Source organism: Engystomops pustulosus, chromosome 5 (assembly GCF_040894005.1).
Source record: "Engystomops pustulosus chromosome 5, aEngPut4.maternal, whole genome shotgun sequence".
In the NCBI taxonomy this organism is placed as follows: Eukaryota; Metazoa; Chordata; class Amphibia; order Anura; family Leptodactylidae; genus Engystomops; species Engystomops pustulosus.
The window spans coordinates 68,070,889-68,088,865 of record NC_092415.1 but is presented as its reverse complement, the minus strand read 5'-3'; the positions used below and the strand labels follow the sequence as shown (position 1 = coordinate 68,088,865).

General features: G+C 39.4%; 1 protein-coding gene across 2 annotated transcripts in view; it reads left to right on the top strand.

Moving 5' to 3' along the window:
• LOC140132903 (cadherin-19-like) overlaps positions 1-17,977 on the top strand; it is an 86,655-nt gene that overhangs the window by 50,618 nt on the left and 18,060 nt on the right. For both annotated transcript variants that reach the window (XM_072152296.1, XM_072152297.1), the window contains 4 exons: positions 1,855-2,042; positions 7,468-7,703; positions 10,337-10,470; positions 11,467-11,588. In XM_072152296.1, coding sequence (XP_072008397.1) covers positions 1,855-2,042; positions 7,468-7,703; positions 10,337-10,470; positions 11,467-11,588 — 680 coding nt within the window. The remainder of the gene's footprint in view (positions 1-1,854; positions 2,043-7,467; positions 7,704-10,336; positions 10,471-11,466; positions 11,589-17,977) is intronic.

Here is a 17,977-nt window from a genome sequence, read left to right as displayed (position 1 = left end):
ATTAACTTAAGATGATATAACAAAAGTTCTATTCATCCTATGTTTCGATCCAGATTCATAATGGGATTTGAATATGTATCGTTTTTTAACCCCTTAGCGGTCTGTGGCATACAAGTACGGCGCAGGCTCCCATTATTGTACTACCGCTGACACCCCCGGGTAACACCCGCGGTCGGAGTGGGCACTGATCGCGGGTGTGTAAGTGTTTAATCCATTAAATGCCGCAGCCATTTAAATTAGCTTTGAGGGGTCTTTCCCGCACGAGAGCCCCTCTCCCCCCCGCGCCGTTCTCGGAGGGCGCAAATCGTTGCTATGGCCGCCCTGGGGTCCCGATCGGAAGGTGGTGCCATTAAGATGGCGTCAGTGACGTCATCTTAAAGGCCCAGTGTCAGCCTATGCATGTGCATAGGCTGACACTGGCAATTAGTATTAGTTAGTATTAACATTAGTATTGCAGAGTATTATGAACAAGCAATCAGATGATTGCTTGTTCATGTTCCATTGTGGAAACAATAAATAAAAAAAAAAAAGTTATTAAAAAAAATACACTAATAAATCAATAAAAATGCCCATAAGCCCCAAAACATATAAAGAGACATATAATACACAAAAAAGTCTAAATCATAACACAAACCCTGCATATATAGTATCACTATAGTATCACCATAGTATCACTTCTGTAACAACCCGTAGAATAAAACTAAATAATGATTAAACCCGTACGATAAACGCCGTAAAAATAATGTAAAAAAAACCCACCAAAAGTTATGATTTTACCTATTCAAACCCACAAAAAATGCAATGAAAAGTGAACAAAAAATCATATGTACTCCATAATGATATTGTTGCAAAGTACAATATGTCCCGCAAAAAATCAAGCCATCAACCAGCTCTGTAGCCAAAAAATTAAAAATGTTATGCCACTTGGAAGAAGGCAATGCAAAAATGATAGATTTTTCCCCACATAAGGGTTTTATTTGGCAAATTTAGTAAAACATAAGATAAAATATTTAAGTATGGTATCCCTGTAATCGTATCGACTCATAGAATAAAGATGACATGATTATTAGGCTATACGGTGAACACCAAAAAAAAAAAAAGTTAAAAATCCAGTACAGAATTGATGCTTTTCTACTCCTACTCCTGACCTAAAAAAAAAGTTCTAAAATTTTTAACAATAGGGGATACCAACCCCAAAATGGCAACACTGGAAAAAGCATCTCATCCAGCAAATAAAATGCCATCACGTGGCCCCAAAACAAAAAAGCTAAAATTTTATATCCTGCAAAAGGGGCCGATGAGAAAACTAAAATCCTGGCAGCTGCAGGGCGCTCCTTCCCTTCTAAATCTTGCTGTGCCCCCATAAAATAAGTAACCGCAACTAATGGGGGGTCTGACGGAGTTCACCTTCTTTTAAATGGTGTATGAAAGTGCATTGTATTGCGACACTATTTGAAAGCTAAATCCTGCACTCAGTACAAATAAGTCACCCCCCAATTTGCATCGCAGCTGCGCCAAAAAAACTATTGCATGCAACACAATCCCATTGTAGACACCTGTTAAATACCTGTCAAAGATGCGCAAATCCCAAAAAGTGCACAGTCCAACAAAAGTAATCTGCGTGACCCTTAGTAAATGTGGTGATAAATTCCCTGCCAGTTGTTTCTTGGAGTAAGGCTGTTATTGACAGTTCACAAGCAGCGGTGCCATCAGCCCTCCGCTCCTGACTGCAGAATATGGATGTTTGTTAGCAACAGGTGGTTTTAAAGAAGAAAATGAACTTTAATATTCTATTAATATTAATATTCTATAAATTTCACATATATTTATATGTACATTAACCCTATTTTTCAGAGATATACGAGATGTCAATCATTGAATCAGCAATTGTCGGAGAAATTGTTGGAACAGTTTTAGCTGATGACATTGATATTGGAAGAAATGCAGAAATGACTTATTCAATAGAGGAGAGGGGGGATTACAACATGTTTGATATAAGTACTGACAGTATAACACAAGAAGGGATTATCAGGCTTAAAAAGGTAAATCTTTTTGTTGTACATTGCTGGTATTATTAGTTTTTCTTTTATTTATGCATTTATATGAATAGATCTGCCCCACAAACAATTTTGATTGGTCCAATTAGTTCATCATATATTCCCTGAAAAGGGCAGGGGAAGAGCTGCTGTGACACTTAACATGATCACACATACCCAGATGTGTGTAGTATAAAATGATCATCTTTTTGAGACATTAATATTCCATTTATTTTATAGTTTAAAACATGAAATCATCTATGTTTGGCTATATATTGTTACCTTAATGGGGTTTGCCCATGAAAGAAAGTTTTCAAATTTTAATCCCCTAGTGATGTTTACACATTAAAGATCATTTTCAACCTCTTACTATACAATTTTACTCAGAATTATTGCTGATTTGGCTCCTATCACTCAGTAATGGTCAGTGTAAAATTCTAGAGTGTGGGCGACACTACATGATACCTCTTTGCTATGAGATGCTGTGTGCTGACAATGTGCTTAGATTATCAGGGTCCAGGGTTGATCTACACTTTTACTTAGCTTCTGAACAATCTACTAGTATTTGACACATAGAAAAAGAGAGATGAGACAGATGAGAGATGATGAGATCCATGAGATGCATACAACACACAATGAAACACTTCAGTTCTCCTACATCAGAGCTATAGCAAACACTGACAGCTCTGCTACCCTGATTCCCCTCTTCCCCGGATAAATGCTTATATATATGCTTGTAGAGTAAGTTTTAGCATGCTGCTGCTTGATGGCAGGAAGTGTCTATGTGTGAACTCAGCTGGTAATGAAAGGAGGAGGGGCTGCTGGCAGAGAGGAGAAGCAGACAGTAGGGGCTATTCATGAGAAGAATCTGCCCTGCCTGCCCATACAAATCTAAAGATTTATGGTCAGATCCTGGGGCAACCAAAATTGTATACATCAGGACTGATTAGAATTATATCTGTGAAATGCTGGATTTTGTATTTTTATTAATAACATTGAATTAGAAAATGTGTTAATTTTTTATCCTGAGTATATCTAAGAATCTTGTTTTGGTGGAATACCCCTTTAATGAGAAAATGGAATATTTAACCAAATTATTGCTAAGTAATGGGTTGACACATATCTACGCAAATATATCCATTCTTTTGGGTGAAATGTTGATATGTTTTATTGGCTAATTGCTGATTCTAATTTTAGAAAAGAAGCACTGATAGGACATTGTGTGGTATGATAAATTTGGTGCCACATTTTGTAATGTATAGCCCTCTTCCTACATGTACATATAAGGGTCCTGATTTATCATGCCTTGTATGCCATTCTTGTGGTGTACATGACATGAAAAAGTATCAAATTTGGCTGCATGAATCTAGCGACTTTTTGAGGCTTTGGCATCAGCTGTGCTGCTTTCCAAAACATATGGGCATGAGGGGAACAAGGACTCCCTAGCCAGCCCAATTTACTTCAACTTGTCCCAGAAAACTAATGCAAAATATAACTGAAATTAAGGTTGGTGGGGGCCCCTGGGTACAAAATATGTTGGGGGCCCCCATTGAATGTAGTCCAGACAGGGAACAGCAATTGCTATATAGCGCTCCACAGCAATAACTATATACAGCATCCCCAGTAATTACTATATACAGCGCTCAGTATTCACTATATACAGGCCCCAGATATCATTATATACAGTTCCCAGCAACCACTATATACAGCTCCCCCAGCAACCACTATATACAGACCCCCCAGCAACTGCTATATACAGCTCCCCAAGCAATCGCTATATACAGCTCCCCCAGCAATTGCTATAAACTGCTCCCCCAGCGATGGCTATATACAGCTCCCCCAACAATCACTCTATATCTAGCCCTGAGTTATCACTGTATACAGCTCCCACAGCAATCACTATATACAGCCCCCAGTAATAAATATATACAGCTCCCCAGCAACTATAACTATACACCCCCTATAATAACTATGTACACCCCTATAACTATATACAGTCCCCCTATAATAACTATACACCCCCTATAATAAGTATATAAAGCCTCCCTATAAAAACAAACTAACTACATACAGTCCCCCTATAACAACTATATACCCCCCATAATAAATATATACAATCCCCCTATAATAACTACATACAGTCTTAGGTAAAACAATAAAATTGTACTCACCTTCCATCATTCCCCCGATGCATGCCATCCTCATCTTTAATTGCAGTGTCAGGGTGGATATCAGATATAAACAAAGATGACGGCGCCCTGCTACAGGCGGGACACCGGCGGGATTCGACTCGGGGAGCCCGGAGCCAAATACACTGTTGGCGATTTGGACGATCGAATGACCACATTTGGTGGGGGCTCCCTTTAAGGGCAAAGTGGTGGGGGCCCTGGGGATCCCGCCCCGTGTACCCTTCCTATAATCCAGCACTGTCAAAAGTACTTTGCTGGCATTACTAAAAGGTTGGAATTTCTTCCGTGTAAATCCACTGTGTCATGTGCTGATTGCACCATTGATTAAGACTGTTGCACAATGTTAGGAATTTAAATGAGAAATAACAAAACAACATACTTTCTATCTCATATAGAAGGCTTATATAGGAATAACTAAAGTACAGTAATTCTCCAGTGCCCCATAATATTTTATCTATCTAAATCTTTATGACTAATCATTAGAAAGGTTGTGAAATATGTAGTTAAATTTGCTCACATGATTTTTTTGGATTTGAGCAATATAAATCCAACACTCTCCTCAACTGCCTGGGTTAGCAAAGACTTCAATTGCAGCAGTTAAAGGGGTATTCCCACAAAGACAAGACTCTTAAATATACTCAGCATAACAAAATAACACATTTTCTAATTCACTGTTATTAACAACATATTTTATTTCACAGATATAATTAAAACCTGTCTCTATCAGTTCTGGTATCCACAATTTTGGTTGCCCTGGGATCCGACCGTAAATCTTCTGACTATGGTGGGGCAGGGCAGATTCTTCTCATGAATAACTTCTTCTATCTGCATGATGCAGTGTGATCTCTTCCCCTCCTTGCTCCATTACAAAACAAACTCACACACTCATAGACACTTCCTACCTGCAAGCAGAGGCTAGCAAAGACTTAGTCTACATGTTACAGATAAGATCTTTATAGCAGGGGAAGGTGGTTTAGCAGAGCTGATCCTGTTTGTTAAAGCTAAGATGTAGCAGAGCTAGAGTGTGTAATTGTGTTTTATATGCATCTCATCATCTCTCATCTCTGATCTGGGGTATAGAAAGTGTCAAGAAAGGACAGGGAGAAAGCGCTAATAGTGTGACATCTTAGGGGGTAACGGATGGACATAAAGCTGTAGATTGTGCTCACCGTTTTAGGTTGTGCTGCAGATAGGCACAACACTATTGTAGGCTTGTGGTGATAATTTTTGTCTGGTGCTGCCTCCATAGGATAATCTCCTAAATGGAGTTGCCAAACTCTATAGGATGTGGTGAAAGTGGTCTATTGTTGGGGTCCAAAAGGATGGCGCACACAGAGGTGAGTATACTAAAAATTTTTATTCAAGGTCTTTAAAACACAAGTGTCTTTAAAACACGAGTGTTTTAAAGACCTCTGTGTGCGCCATCCTTTTGGACCCCAACAATAGACCACTCATCTCTGATTTGTCTCATCTCTTTTTTTCTATACTAGTGAAAGTTCAGAAGCTAAATAAAAGTGTAGATAAACCTGTACTTTGATGATCTAAGCACGTTGTTAGCACACAAACTCTCACAGCACAGAGGATTCATGAAGTGTCTGCTCTGCTATTAGCTGCCCATACTGTTGAATCCTACAATATGAGTTAAAAAAGCAATACAACTGAGTAAAATTGTAAAGTAAAGGGGTCAAAATTATCTTTATTGTGTAAACATCACTAGGGAATGACATTTTGAGAACCTTCTTTAATGGGTGGACCCTTTAAATAGCTTAAACCTTAGATAAAACATGATTGCAACAGAAAACGGGTAAGAAACAATTAGGTGGCGGTGTTCATGGTGCCAATGTTATTATCTGTTGGGATGACATAACCAAAATACAGTGTTGAACTGGACATAACTCTGTGGAGATGCCCTGTATGATAACCTATTAGAATTATATAAAGTAAGCCCGAATAGGTGCTTTGGAAAATTACTGGGTAGGATGCAGTGACATAAATGGTGTTGTACTAGTGCCCAAAATAGGCCATATAATGTTGCCAATTGCTATCAATTTGCAACATGTAACTTACAGTATAAAACCTCTCTGACCCCTCTCCATAGAGATGCACAGCGCTTGTCCTATCTTTTTCCCAAGGACAGAGCAGTATGGTGCCACTTGTGTAGCAGTGTATAGCTCCATGCGCCCATTGCCATACATACGTCCCCCATATTGTAGTGTGAATTTAGCCTTAACACCTTTTAAACAGTAGATTTAGGAAAAAATGGAGCGCTATCACAAAATGATGTGCACTCTGTCAATAGCGACAGAAAATTCACCAACCGAAATATGCTAGGAAAGGAGAGGGTGAAGGGTTTCTAAAATGTAACTTTTAATAAATACAAATAAAACAAATGGACAGTCAGTAACAAAATAACCAGCTTCTTGGTTTAGCAGCAGATCAACAGAACCATCATAGAGTTGCACAAAAAGACCACCATGCAGATAAGAAATGGTTTAATCTTACCAGCCTTCTCAGGGTAGGAGACCTTAGAGGAGGAGGTGCCCCAAGGATAGCAAGTAACTCTTCAGAGATATCTGGCCAGGAAAGAGATGTCGACACTGCACCTAGACATCCCTGTATCTGTGCTTGCCCTCAAACCTGTAGTATTTAGCTCCTGCCCTAACAAGGACAGTTGCAGAAAGTCCCTATCATGTCTAAGAGACCCTAGAAGACCCTAAGGAAGAGCTATCGATAAAGTTTCTGGTTCCTTGGTGGAACTATCTACAGGGGATAGATGTACAACAAGCTACAGCATGACTTTGCATGATGGTCCCCGAGGGTGTAAGGACAGTGGTCCAAATATTCACATAGTGGTGCATAAGAGAGAGCGCCACTTTATCTACTATATCAATGGCTCTTCCTTAGGTACTTCTAAGGTCTATTAGATATCCCTGAAGAGTTGTTTGCTATTCTTGGGCCCCTCCTCCCCTAAGATCTCCTACCTTGAGAAGGATGGTAAGATTCAACCATTTCTGTGCACCTCTTTGATGACTCTGTTGGTCTGCGGCCAAACCAAGTAGCTGGTTATTTTAGTACTGTCTGTCCATCTGTTTTATTTGTATTTATTAAAAGTTACATTTTAGATACCCTTCCCTTCTCTGTATTCCACAGTGATACGTTATGGGTCAAGTTAAGATATGCGCCTTCTGTACATAAGAAAAAAATAAATCTGAAATGTTTTTTTCATCCCCGTAACATATTAGCTTGTGGATTTTGAAAGCAGAAGTAGAAGATACACTATTCAAGTAAAAGCAGAAAACAAGTATAATCCTGAACTGTTTGATATAGCAACCATCAGAGTCTACGTTCTTGATGTTGATGAACCTCCAGTGTTTCTTGAGAGAGAATATTTCATGAAAGTCTTGGAAAGTGCACCCATTAGCTCATTTGTTGGTTCTGTGACTGCAAAAGACCCTGACAGTGCTGATACCATTATAAGGTAAAAGAAAATATATTTTTTGTTATCTCTCAAGTGATATCTATATTTTTTCATTACTCAAATGATCTATTTCATACAAAAACAGTAACTTTGATTTCATTAAATATCATAAAAATATTTTTTATAACATCTATTTATCTATATATACACTTCGGGACATATTCATCAGGACCTATGCGCCATGCCAGTGGTGCAGAGGCCCTGAAATAATCACAAATGCTAGCTTATTGCTAGCACTTGCGATTATTTGCCCCGATCCGCCACCTTCATGCCAGCGGAGGGCGCGGCTAGCCCGGAGTGGGCCAGCGCGGGGCATTACTGTTACTGCAGGCTGCGTTTTTTTCTATGCCAGGCCCTTCCTGGGAAGCCTCTTGATGTATCCCACTTGATGTATCCCACTGATGTATCCCACTGTGAACAAGCGCCAGCGTATGATAAATATGCCCCTTCCTCTCAAAAGTTTTGGAAATTTTATAAATTTCCTTATTTTTCAAAGAAAAGCACATTTTCTTTCACTAAAGCTAACATTAAATGAATCATAAATACTCTCTATGTATTGTTAATGTGATATATCTCTATTCTAGTTTCAAACAAGTGGTTTTTATGCAATATCTATATAGGTGTATACAGGCCCACTTCCAACAACCACTCTAGTGGTTTAATGGAACATTGTGTTTGCTAACTGTGTAAGAAGGCTAATGGATATTTAGAAAACCCTTGAAAACCCTTGTTGAAGTATGCTAGCACAGCTGAAAACAGTTTCTCTGATTAGAAAAGATATAACACTTCTTTTGTGCTGGTTGAGAATCTAGGAGTATCACATTTGTTTATTCTATGAAACTATGACAATGGCCAGAAACTTTCATTTGAAACTAGACAGTTGATTCTTGTTTTTAGAAATGAAGGCCATTCCATGTGACAAGAAACTGAAGATTTCCTACAACGGTGTGTACTATTCCCTTATGAAGAGTGCACAAATAGGCTCTTACCAGAGTAGAAAGAGAAGTGAGAGGCCCCACTGCACAACTAAGTAACAAGACAAGTATATTTGAGTTTCTAGTTTGAAGAATTGACGCCTCACAGGTCCTCAACTGGCAGCTTCATTAAATAGTACCCGGCAAACGTCAGTGTCAACCTTTACAATGAAGAAGGGAATCCAGAATGTTGGCCTTCAGGGCAGAGTGGCAAAAATAGCAATATCTGAGACTGGTTAAAAGGAAAAGATTAATATGGGCTAAAGAACACAGACATTAGTTACAGGAAGATTGTAAAAAAGTGCTATGGACAGACAAAAATAAGTTTGGGTGCTTGGATCACACAGAAGAACATTTGTGAGATGCAGAACAATTGAAAAGATGCTGGAAGAGTGCCTGACGCCATCTGTCAAGCATGGTGAAGGTCATGTGATGGTCTGGGGTTGCTTTGGTCCTGGCAAAGTGGGAGATTTGTACAAAATCATAGGGATTTTGAGTAATAAAGGCAATTACTCCATTTTGCAATTCCAGACCATAGCCTGTGGACAGTGCTTGATTTGAGTTAATTTATCCTAGCACACCTCCAAATTATGTATGAACTCTTTAGGGAAGAAGCAGAATGCTGGCATTCTATCTGTAATGGAGTGGTCAGCCCAGTCACCAGATCTCAATCCTATGGAGCTGTTGTGGGACCGTATGGCAAACAAAAAATGCCCATCAAGCCAATGTGGTTGTGGTGGGGGGGGGGGGCTTCTGGAAGCATGGGGTGAAATTTCTCCAGATTTCCTCAGAAAAATAACAGCTAGAATACCAAAGGTCTGTGATGCTGTTATTGCAGCAAATGGAGCATTCTTTGATGAAAGTAAAGTTTGAAGGGGAAAATTGTTTCAAATAAAAAATATATATTTAAAACCTTGTTAATGTCTGCACTATATTTTCTATTTATTTTGCAACTCATCTGAAAAATAAAAGTAAGAGTTTTCATGAAAAACACAAAACGTTGTAAAGCTGATGTAATAAGAGAAACAAAAAAACTTTCACTGTTTCTAACTTTGTGTCTCTCAGTGATTTCAATGTAAAAACATCCAAATGCATCTATTTTTTTCAGATGGTAAAATTACTAAATAATAAATAATGAATGACTGTCTAATGGGTGACATTGAAAATTACATTCATTTCTATGGGATTTTTAAGGGATATGTTCTTCCTCCGGTTTTACTTTTTTAACCAGAAGTTAGAAACGGAAGTCTGAATGGTAGAGTGAACTTGACCTAACATACATTTCTAAATTGGAGCCTTTCTTCTCAACATTCAGATTTCTCCCAGATTAAGTTCTACATTAAACTGCACCATGTAAAACAGGATTACCGTATCACAGGAGTCCATCCCTACTCAGAATCAGTATTTTGCTGGTTTACACAGACAAACACAGTATAAACATTTTTACTTTTACTTCTGCCGGGTTCCTATCACTAAAAGCAGCGTTTTTTTAAAGCTCATATGGCAGTTTAGGTAAATCCAGATTTATGCAACTTTTCCATTCATCTTACTTGGAAATGGTGACACCAAGATAAATTAATATGAATATAATCTTTACTGACTGTACATTTCAACTGTCTTATTTCAATAACAAGAGGAATTTCATTTTAACTTCAATAGGTATGGCATTCTTCACAACACACACTCTAAATCATTTGACATTTACCCAAATAATGGTTCTATCTTCACAATTAAAACTTTGGATCGAGAAGAAGATCTTTGGCATAACATCACAGTATCTGCAACAGAGGCAAGTAAGTGATAGCTTTAAAACCCATCTATCTATCTATCTATCTATCTATCTATCTATCTATCTATCTATCTATCTATCTATCTATCTATCTATCTATCTATCTATCTATCTATCTATCTATCTATCTATCTATCTATCCATACAAAACGAGAGCACAGTTAACAATGGTGGTGCACGCTTATCCATAAGGTGCTACAAAAATAGTAACCAAAGAGTAAAAACAGCACTGTAAACATTAGTTAAAAGGTATTTAGATGTATTCATTCCATGTTAGCAGCAACTTTTCAGCTCTAGTGGTGAGCGTTTTTGAAGCTGAAACATGCTTACCGCTAGAGCCGAAATGTTGCGGCTAACATGGAATAAATCTACCTTAATACCTTTTACTGATGTTTGGAGTGCTGTTTTGCTTCTTTAGATACTGTGTGAAATATTTATCATACGCCGGCGCACAACGCAAAGCCTCTTGATGTATCCAACAGGGTCTTGCGCAGCGTTCATTTCTACGCAAGGCACTGGTGTAGAAATAAAAACAGCCGGTGAATTTTCACATGTGAAAAGTTGTCAGCTGCAGTGAGTGGGCAGGCATTGGGACAGTAACTCCCTGCACCAGCTAGAATATAAAAAAAAAAACACAGCACACCAAACAATTCAGTGCAACAATAACTTTATTCATCGGTTCCTACTCTACCATTCCTACTGTGTGAAGCCGTTCTAAAATTTAGCTTTTTTCACTCTGGGTGAATGAAATAACTTCACATTTTTGCACTGAATTGTTGGTGTGCTGCCGCTTTTTTATTCTGTTTACTGATGAATTGATCAAGTCCATGAAGCACCCACTGTGGATACTTGTTCTGCTAGAAACCTTTTGACATCTATCTATCTATCTATTCATCAAATTTTAATAAATGTATAATCAGAAACACTTGCACTACACTACATTTGCAGAACATTTAATTTATTGATTCAATATTGCTTTTATTCCTTTATCACCAACCAGAAACTCCAGCCTATATATCATATGTACATGTGTATGTCCGAGTTATGGATGTAAACGATAATGCTCCTCAGCTTCAAAATGTACCCGAAATATATGTTTGTGGAAAATCAAGAATTGAAGAGGTAATGTCCTGGACACATTTTTCTAAATTTTGACTCATGTTATGCTAAATTATGTAACAACATGTTTATGCTGCTGGATTTAGTCAAGTAATAGCTATAAAATATATTTATTATAAAAGCTGTTTAAAATGTTTGAGGGTATTGTAAGATGTCTTATTGTAAAGATATGTGTCATCCAATGATTAGTTTTTATGGTTTTGAAAAGTAGTGAAGATACCACATATTACTGCTGCATTACTGCACAAGGCTGCTGACAGCCTTAGGGTGGGTGCATAAAGTCCATACGTGCTGTGGAGTAGCTACAATAAACCATCTGTAGATAATTCACAGTGATTTATATTGGAGACCAAATTAGAGAACAATGTATGATCACTTGATTATTTTCAGAAATAATGTAATTTCAATTGATCAATATTTGAAATATTTTTTGTAAGGGGTTCACCATGCCACTAGAACAAAAAATAGTACTGTATTTTGCAGACCATAAGGCGCAAAAAAATCCTTTGATTTTCTCAGAAAAAGGTGCACCTTCTAGTCCAGTGCGCCTTATATATGAACCATACTTACAGACAACAGCTGCCTTGAAATGTGCACAGTTCTGCCACCTGCTGGTCATTCATCCTTATAATCAGGTGCACCTTATAATCCGGTGTGCCTTATATATGAACCTAGACATTTTAGCAGCCATTTATTGATGGTGTGCCTTATATTCTGAAAAATACTATATAAATAGATTTAATATGGCATGTTTTATGGTCATTTATGTTGCATTATCTTAAACTATATATATATATATATATATATATATATATATATATATATATATATATATACACTGACTGGCCACTTTATTAGGTACACCTGTCCAACTGCTCGTTAACACTTAATTTCTAATCAGCCAATCACATGGCGGCAACTCAGTGCATTTAGGCATGTAGACATGGTCAAGACAATCTCCTGCAGTTCAAACCGAGCATCAGTATGGGGAAGAAAGGTGATTTGAGTGCCTTAGAACGTGGCATGGTTGTTGGTGCCAGAGGGCTGGTCTGAGTATTTCAGAAACTGCTGATCAACTAGGATTTTCATGCACAACCATCTCTAGGGTTTACAGAGAATGGTCCAAAAAAGAAAAAACATCCAGTGAGCGGCAGTTCTGTGGGCGGAAATGCCTTGTTGATGCCAGAGGTCAGAGGAGAATGGGCAGACTGGTTCGAGCTGATAGAAAGGCAACAGTGACTCAAATTGCCACCCGTTACAACCAAGGTAGGCAGAAGAGCATCTCTGAACACACAGTACGTCGAACTTTGAGGCAGATGGGCTACAGCAGCAGAAGACCACACCGGGTGCCACTCCTTTCAGCTAAGAACAGGAAACTGAGGCTACAATTTGCACAAGCTCATCAAAATTGGACAGTAGAAGATTGGAAAAACGTTGCCTGGTCTGATGAGTCTCAATTTCTGCTTGATTCGGATGGTAGGGTCAGAATTTGGAGTCAACAACATGAAAGCATGGATCCATCCTGCCTTGTATCAAGGGTTCAGACTGGTGGTGGTGGTGTCATGGTGTGGGGAATATTTTCTTGGCGCTCTTTGGACCCCTTGGTACCAATTGAGCATCGTTGCAACACCACAGCCTACCTGAGTATTGTTGCTGACCATGTCCATCCCTTTATGACCACAATCTACCCAACATCTGATGGCTACTTTCAGCAGGATAATGCGCCATTTCATAAAACTGGAAGCATCTCAGACTGGTTTCTTGAACATGACAATGAGTTCACTGTACTCAAATGGCCTCCACAGTCACCAGATCTCAATCCAATAGAGCATCTTTGGGATATGGTGGAACGGGAGATTCGCATCATGGATGTGCAGCCGACAAATCTGTGGCAACTGTGTGATGCCATCATGTCAAAATGGACCAAAATCTCTGAGGAATGCTTCCAGCACCTTGTTGAACCTATGCCACGAAGAATTGAGCCAGTTCTGAAGGCAAAATGGGGGTCCAACCTGTTACTAGCATGGTGTACCTAATAAAGTGGCCGGTGAGTGTATATATATATATATATATATATATATATATATATATATATATATATATATATATATACTAAAACACATTGTACAAACTTAGCAAACGATAAGCAAGAAATAAGTACACGTTGGGGAACTTTGTTCATTTTATATACAATGAAGATCAAAATTAGAGAACAATGTATTATCACATGATTTTCTCAGAAATAATGCATGATACAATATGATACAATAGTACTACATTGATCTCCTGGGGGGGAGTTGTTTTGTACATAGTGCTCTGGCAGTTGTTACACACAGAGTCAGGCTTAACGTCACAGTTAGATACATACACTATGAAAGCCGCGTACTTACACTTTGCTAGTTCCTTAGTTGCAAACAAACAGTTACAGGACAGTACCAGTTAACAGAACAACATCACAAAACAAATACAGTTCAAAATACAACATTGACAATAACAAATAGACACGAGCTACACAGACATGTGTAGGGGGTACTACAGAAGGGGTGCCAGTGCGGAAGTAAGGTTGATTGGGGTGAAACAGCAGGGTGCTGCTATTGGTTTGGCAGAAGAGACACTGCCCCTAGCTCCCCTTTTTCCAAGTACCATCTCTTAGGCTGCCTCGTGCTGGCTATCACTGGAGCCATGGTACAGTATTCCTCCTGACTTGTGGTAAAGCACTGGTTGCGATCATTAACATTTCAGGTGCTTCAGTGACACATTTCTGCTGCTCTTGGCTGCAAGGTTCTAGTTCCGGCACTCTATTGCACCAAATTTTGTTGTTGCTGATTGGCTGGGTACTGAAAGGGGGTGACAGGCTGCGTGTAAGATGATGATAAAGTAATTTGAGTTTGACAAGTACTTGCAAGAAAGAGTACTTTTGTTCAGTTCTGGTTCAATTCTGATCTAATTCTTTCGTGCACTTATAGAGCTTCTGCTGCACAAGGCATTAGAGACATTAGGTCTGCATTAATACACCCCAGACAAATTAGTTATAACTACCAAATGTTAACAAGGGGGTCAGGAGAAGACAGAAAATTCAGAAAGTTTCTAGAAAACAGCAGTGAATTAGTTATGCGTGCACACATACCAATACATAAGCAAAACTATTACTTGCGATGGCTGAGATTTCTGGTACCTGTGATAAATGAGTGATGGTAAGATCAGGTGAAAGTGATGGCAGAAGATGACAATGAAGATGATGATGATAGTGTCAGGGTTCGGGGTCAGTGGACCACCACGGGAGATGGTGCTAGCTGACACCTGGGACCAGAGCCTAAGTGACACCTGGTCTTCACCAGATCCCACCGCAAAGCAGGATGGTCTTGCTGCGGCGGGGTGCCACCAGGTCATTCCACAGGTGTGACTAGCCCGCGGTGGCAGCCAAGGTTGCAGGACAGAAACACAGTCCAGGCTTGTGGTCAGAAACAGGCAGGCAGTCAGGGCAGGCGGCAGAGAAGCAGAGGTCAGAGTTCGGATCCGGGGTCAGCAACAGAGGATCAAGATAAGGAAGGAATGGAAACACGGAAACAGGCAAAGAAAACACAAAGAAGCTTTCTCTTCTCACCATAAGCTCAAAGATCCGACGGGGAGTGATGGGAGCCGCCGGTTAAAATAGGAAACCTGGAAGTTCCAGCGCCAATCAGTGAGGCACTGGCCCTCTAAATCTTCGATAGCCAGCGTGCGCGGCCTAGGGCGCGCACATGCGGCCTAACTGGGACAGTAGCAGTAATATGGCGATGTGAGGGAACAGAGCGTCACGGATAGGGGCACAGGTGTGTCTGCGATCTGTAAGATCATATTCCATAATGCTACATTCTGGTCCAATTCTTTTGTGCACGTAAAAGAATGCACTGCCGACCAAGTTCTGAGAGTTGGATCTTTCGAGAGGGGTACACCATGCCACTAGAACAGGCTTTTACAAAATTACCAAAGTATATGAAACTAAAACCTTTATTTTGCAAAATACATGATAATCAAAATTACAGCACATCATTGACTATAGCACAAAGAAAGATTATAGCTAAATTTTTGCAAGGTTACAACAGTTACCAGTCAGTAGGAAGTGTACAGGCCTATCCTTTGAACGACTTCATCAAATCTGCAGCCATGGGACATCACTAGTCTAGTAATACTGCTCTGGTGGGATTTTGGTCCACTCTTCTTCCAGTTTCTTGCACAGTTCTGTGACTGTTGTGGGTTTCTTGACCGTAACTCTGTTTCCAAGGAGTTTCCAAAGGTTTTCTTTAGGGTTTAGATCAGCACTCTGGACTGGCCATTTCATTGTTTCAATGTTTTATGTTTCAAGGAACTGCTTTACTCTTATTGCTGTGAGACAGGGGGCATTCTTCTGCATGAAAATTGCTGGTTGATTTATTGATGAACACAAGGAATGAACCAAGTGTTATTGAGAAGGTTCTGCTACACACTTGCATTCTCTCCTTGTAACTATATGAGAGGTCCAACTCCTGCTGCAGAAAACATTCCCCAAACCATGAAAAACATTTCATGTTTGTTAACAAACATATAGGGGCACATTTACTTACCCGGTCCAGTCGCGATCCAGCGGCGCGTTCTCTGCTCTGCATTCGGGTCCGGCCGGGATTTATGAATGTAGTTCTTCCGCCGTCCACCAGGTGGCGCTGCTGCGCTGAAAGTCATCTCATCGCGCCGGAATGCACCACCTCGGACCAGGTGAAGGTAAGCGCTCCCCAAGCGACACTTTTTCGGTTTTTAAATGCGGCGGTTTTTCCGAATACGTCGGGTTTTCGTTCGGCCACGCCCCCCGATTTCTGTCGCGCGCATGCCGGCGCCGATGCGCCACAATCCGATCGCGTGCGCCACAATCCCGGGGCAATTCAGGTACAATCGGCGCAAATCGGAAATATTCGGGTAACACGTCGGGAAAACGCGAATCGGGCCTTTAGTAAATGACCCCCAATGTTTTCCATCAGATCCAAATAAACTAAAGTTGCTTTCATCACTAAAATTAACTGTGGACAACCTGTAATCTACCTGCACAACATGCTCCTCATCAAAGGCACTTCTAGATTTTTTTCTATTAATAAGAGATTTGGCCAAATGCTCTTAAACTTTGTGACACTGTATGATGACAAGTACTTACACTGTTTAGTACTGAACTGGAGAGCAATTTTAGCTCCCTGGAGAGTATCTGCATTATCCTTTCCTTTCAAGTCTTTGATTTATAGAATATTGCATCACAAAATCATTTGTATAAGTTCCCCCAAAAAGTGTGGTTTCCCTTAAAAAACAACTAAAGAAAGAAAGACAAATCAAAAACTCATTCAAGTCATCCAAAGGGGGTTTCAGTGTGACTTCTTGGAGGACTTGAATCAGTTTCAATGTTGTAAAGATTCAATTTTCTAAAAATCACAGACTTGGAACAAACAACTTCACTTGCTATGGCTGATAGGCTCAAACGTCTGTGCTTTAGAAAATATAAAATTCATAAAATAAGCTTAAAATACTGCTTATTTACTCATGTATATATTCACATATGACTACACAATGACCATAACATATTGGAAATTGTGTGATTCTCTAATTTGGATTTCCAGTGCCAGCATAGAGAATGGGATTTAGCATACTCAGAATTTCAATTTTTGCTGTTAGTTCTGGGATTTGGATAAGCTTTGCCCCCATGGTGCCGCAAATTCCCATGAAAAGTATATGTGCTCTTGGTTAGGATGGGTCCAGTTTTTACTTTCACTGTGTGCTCCAAATGATACCTCTACTTTATTCTTTGGCTCAGTATGATTACAATGATAATACATTTATATAGGTTTTATGGTGTTTTAATACATTTAAAAAAAAGGAAAACAATGTGGAAAAAAATCATTTCACATCTTCTGATGCTAGTAACTTTCATATTTCAGTGTATGGAGCTATGTAATTTGTAATTTTTGTGAGATATGCTGATGTTTTCATTGTTACCATTTTGAGCACAGTGTAACCTTTTGATCACTCTTTATTAAGTTTTTTATGTGATGTAAAATGGCATAAAAGTGGAGTTTCGTACTTTAACCCCAGACAGTCTAATTGTTCCTAGCATATACTGCAAAAATACTGTATTGCAGTATATGGCATTTTTACACATGATTCATTACAATGTGCCACTTGCACATTATAATCAATCTGCAGAAACCATACAGGCTTGGTTCTTACAAAGACCCAAGGTTGTCGGGGCAACCAATCACAGCTCCAGAATGTTGTCTCAGGAAGCGACGATCAAAGAAGGCAGGTGTTAACCAAAGGGTTACCACTCGCAATTGGTTTAAGTCTCTATGACTAGGACTTGCCCCGTGAGTCCTCTTCATACATCGTTAACAGCTCTG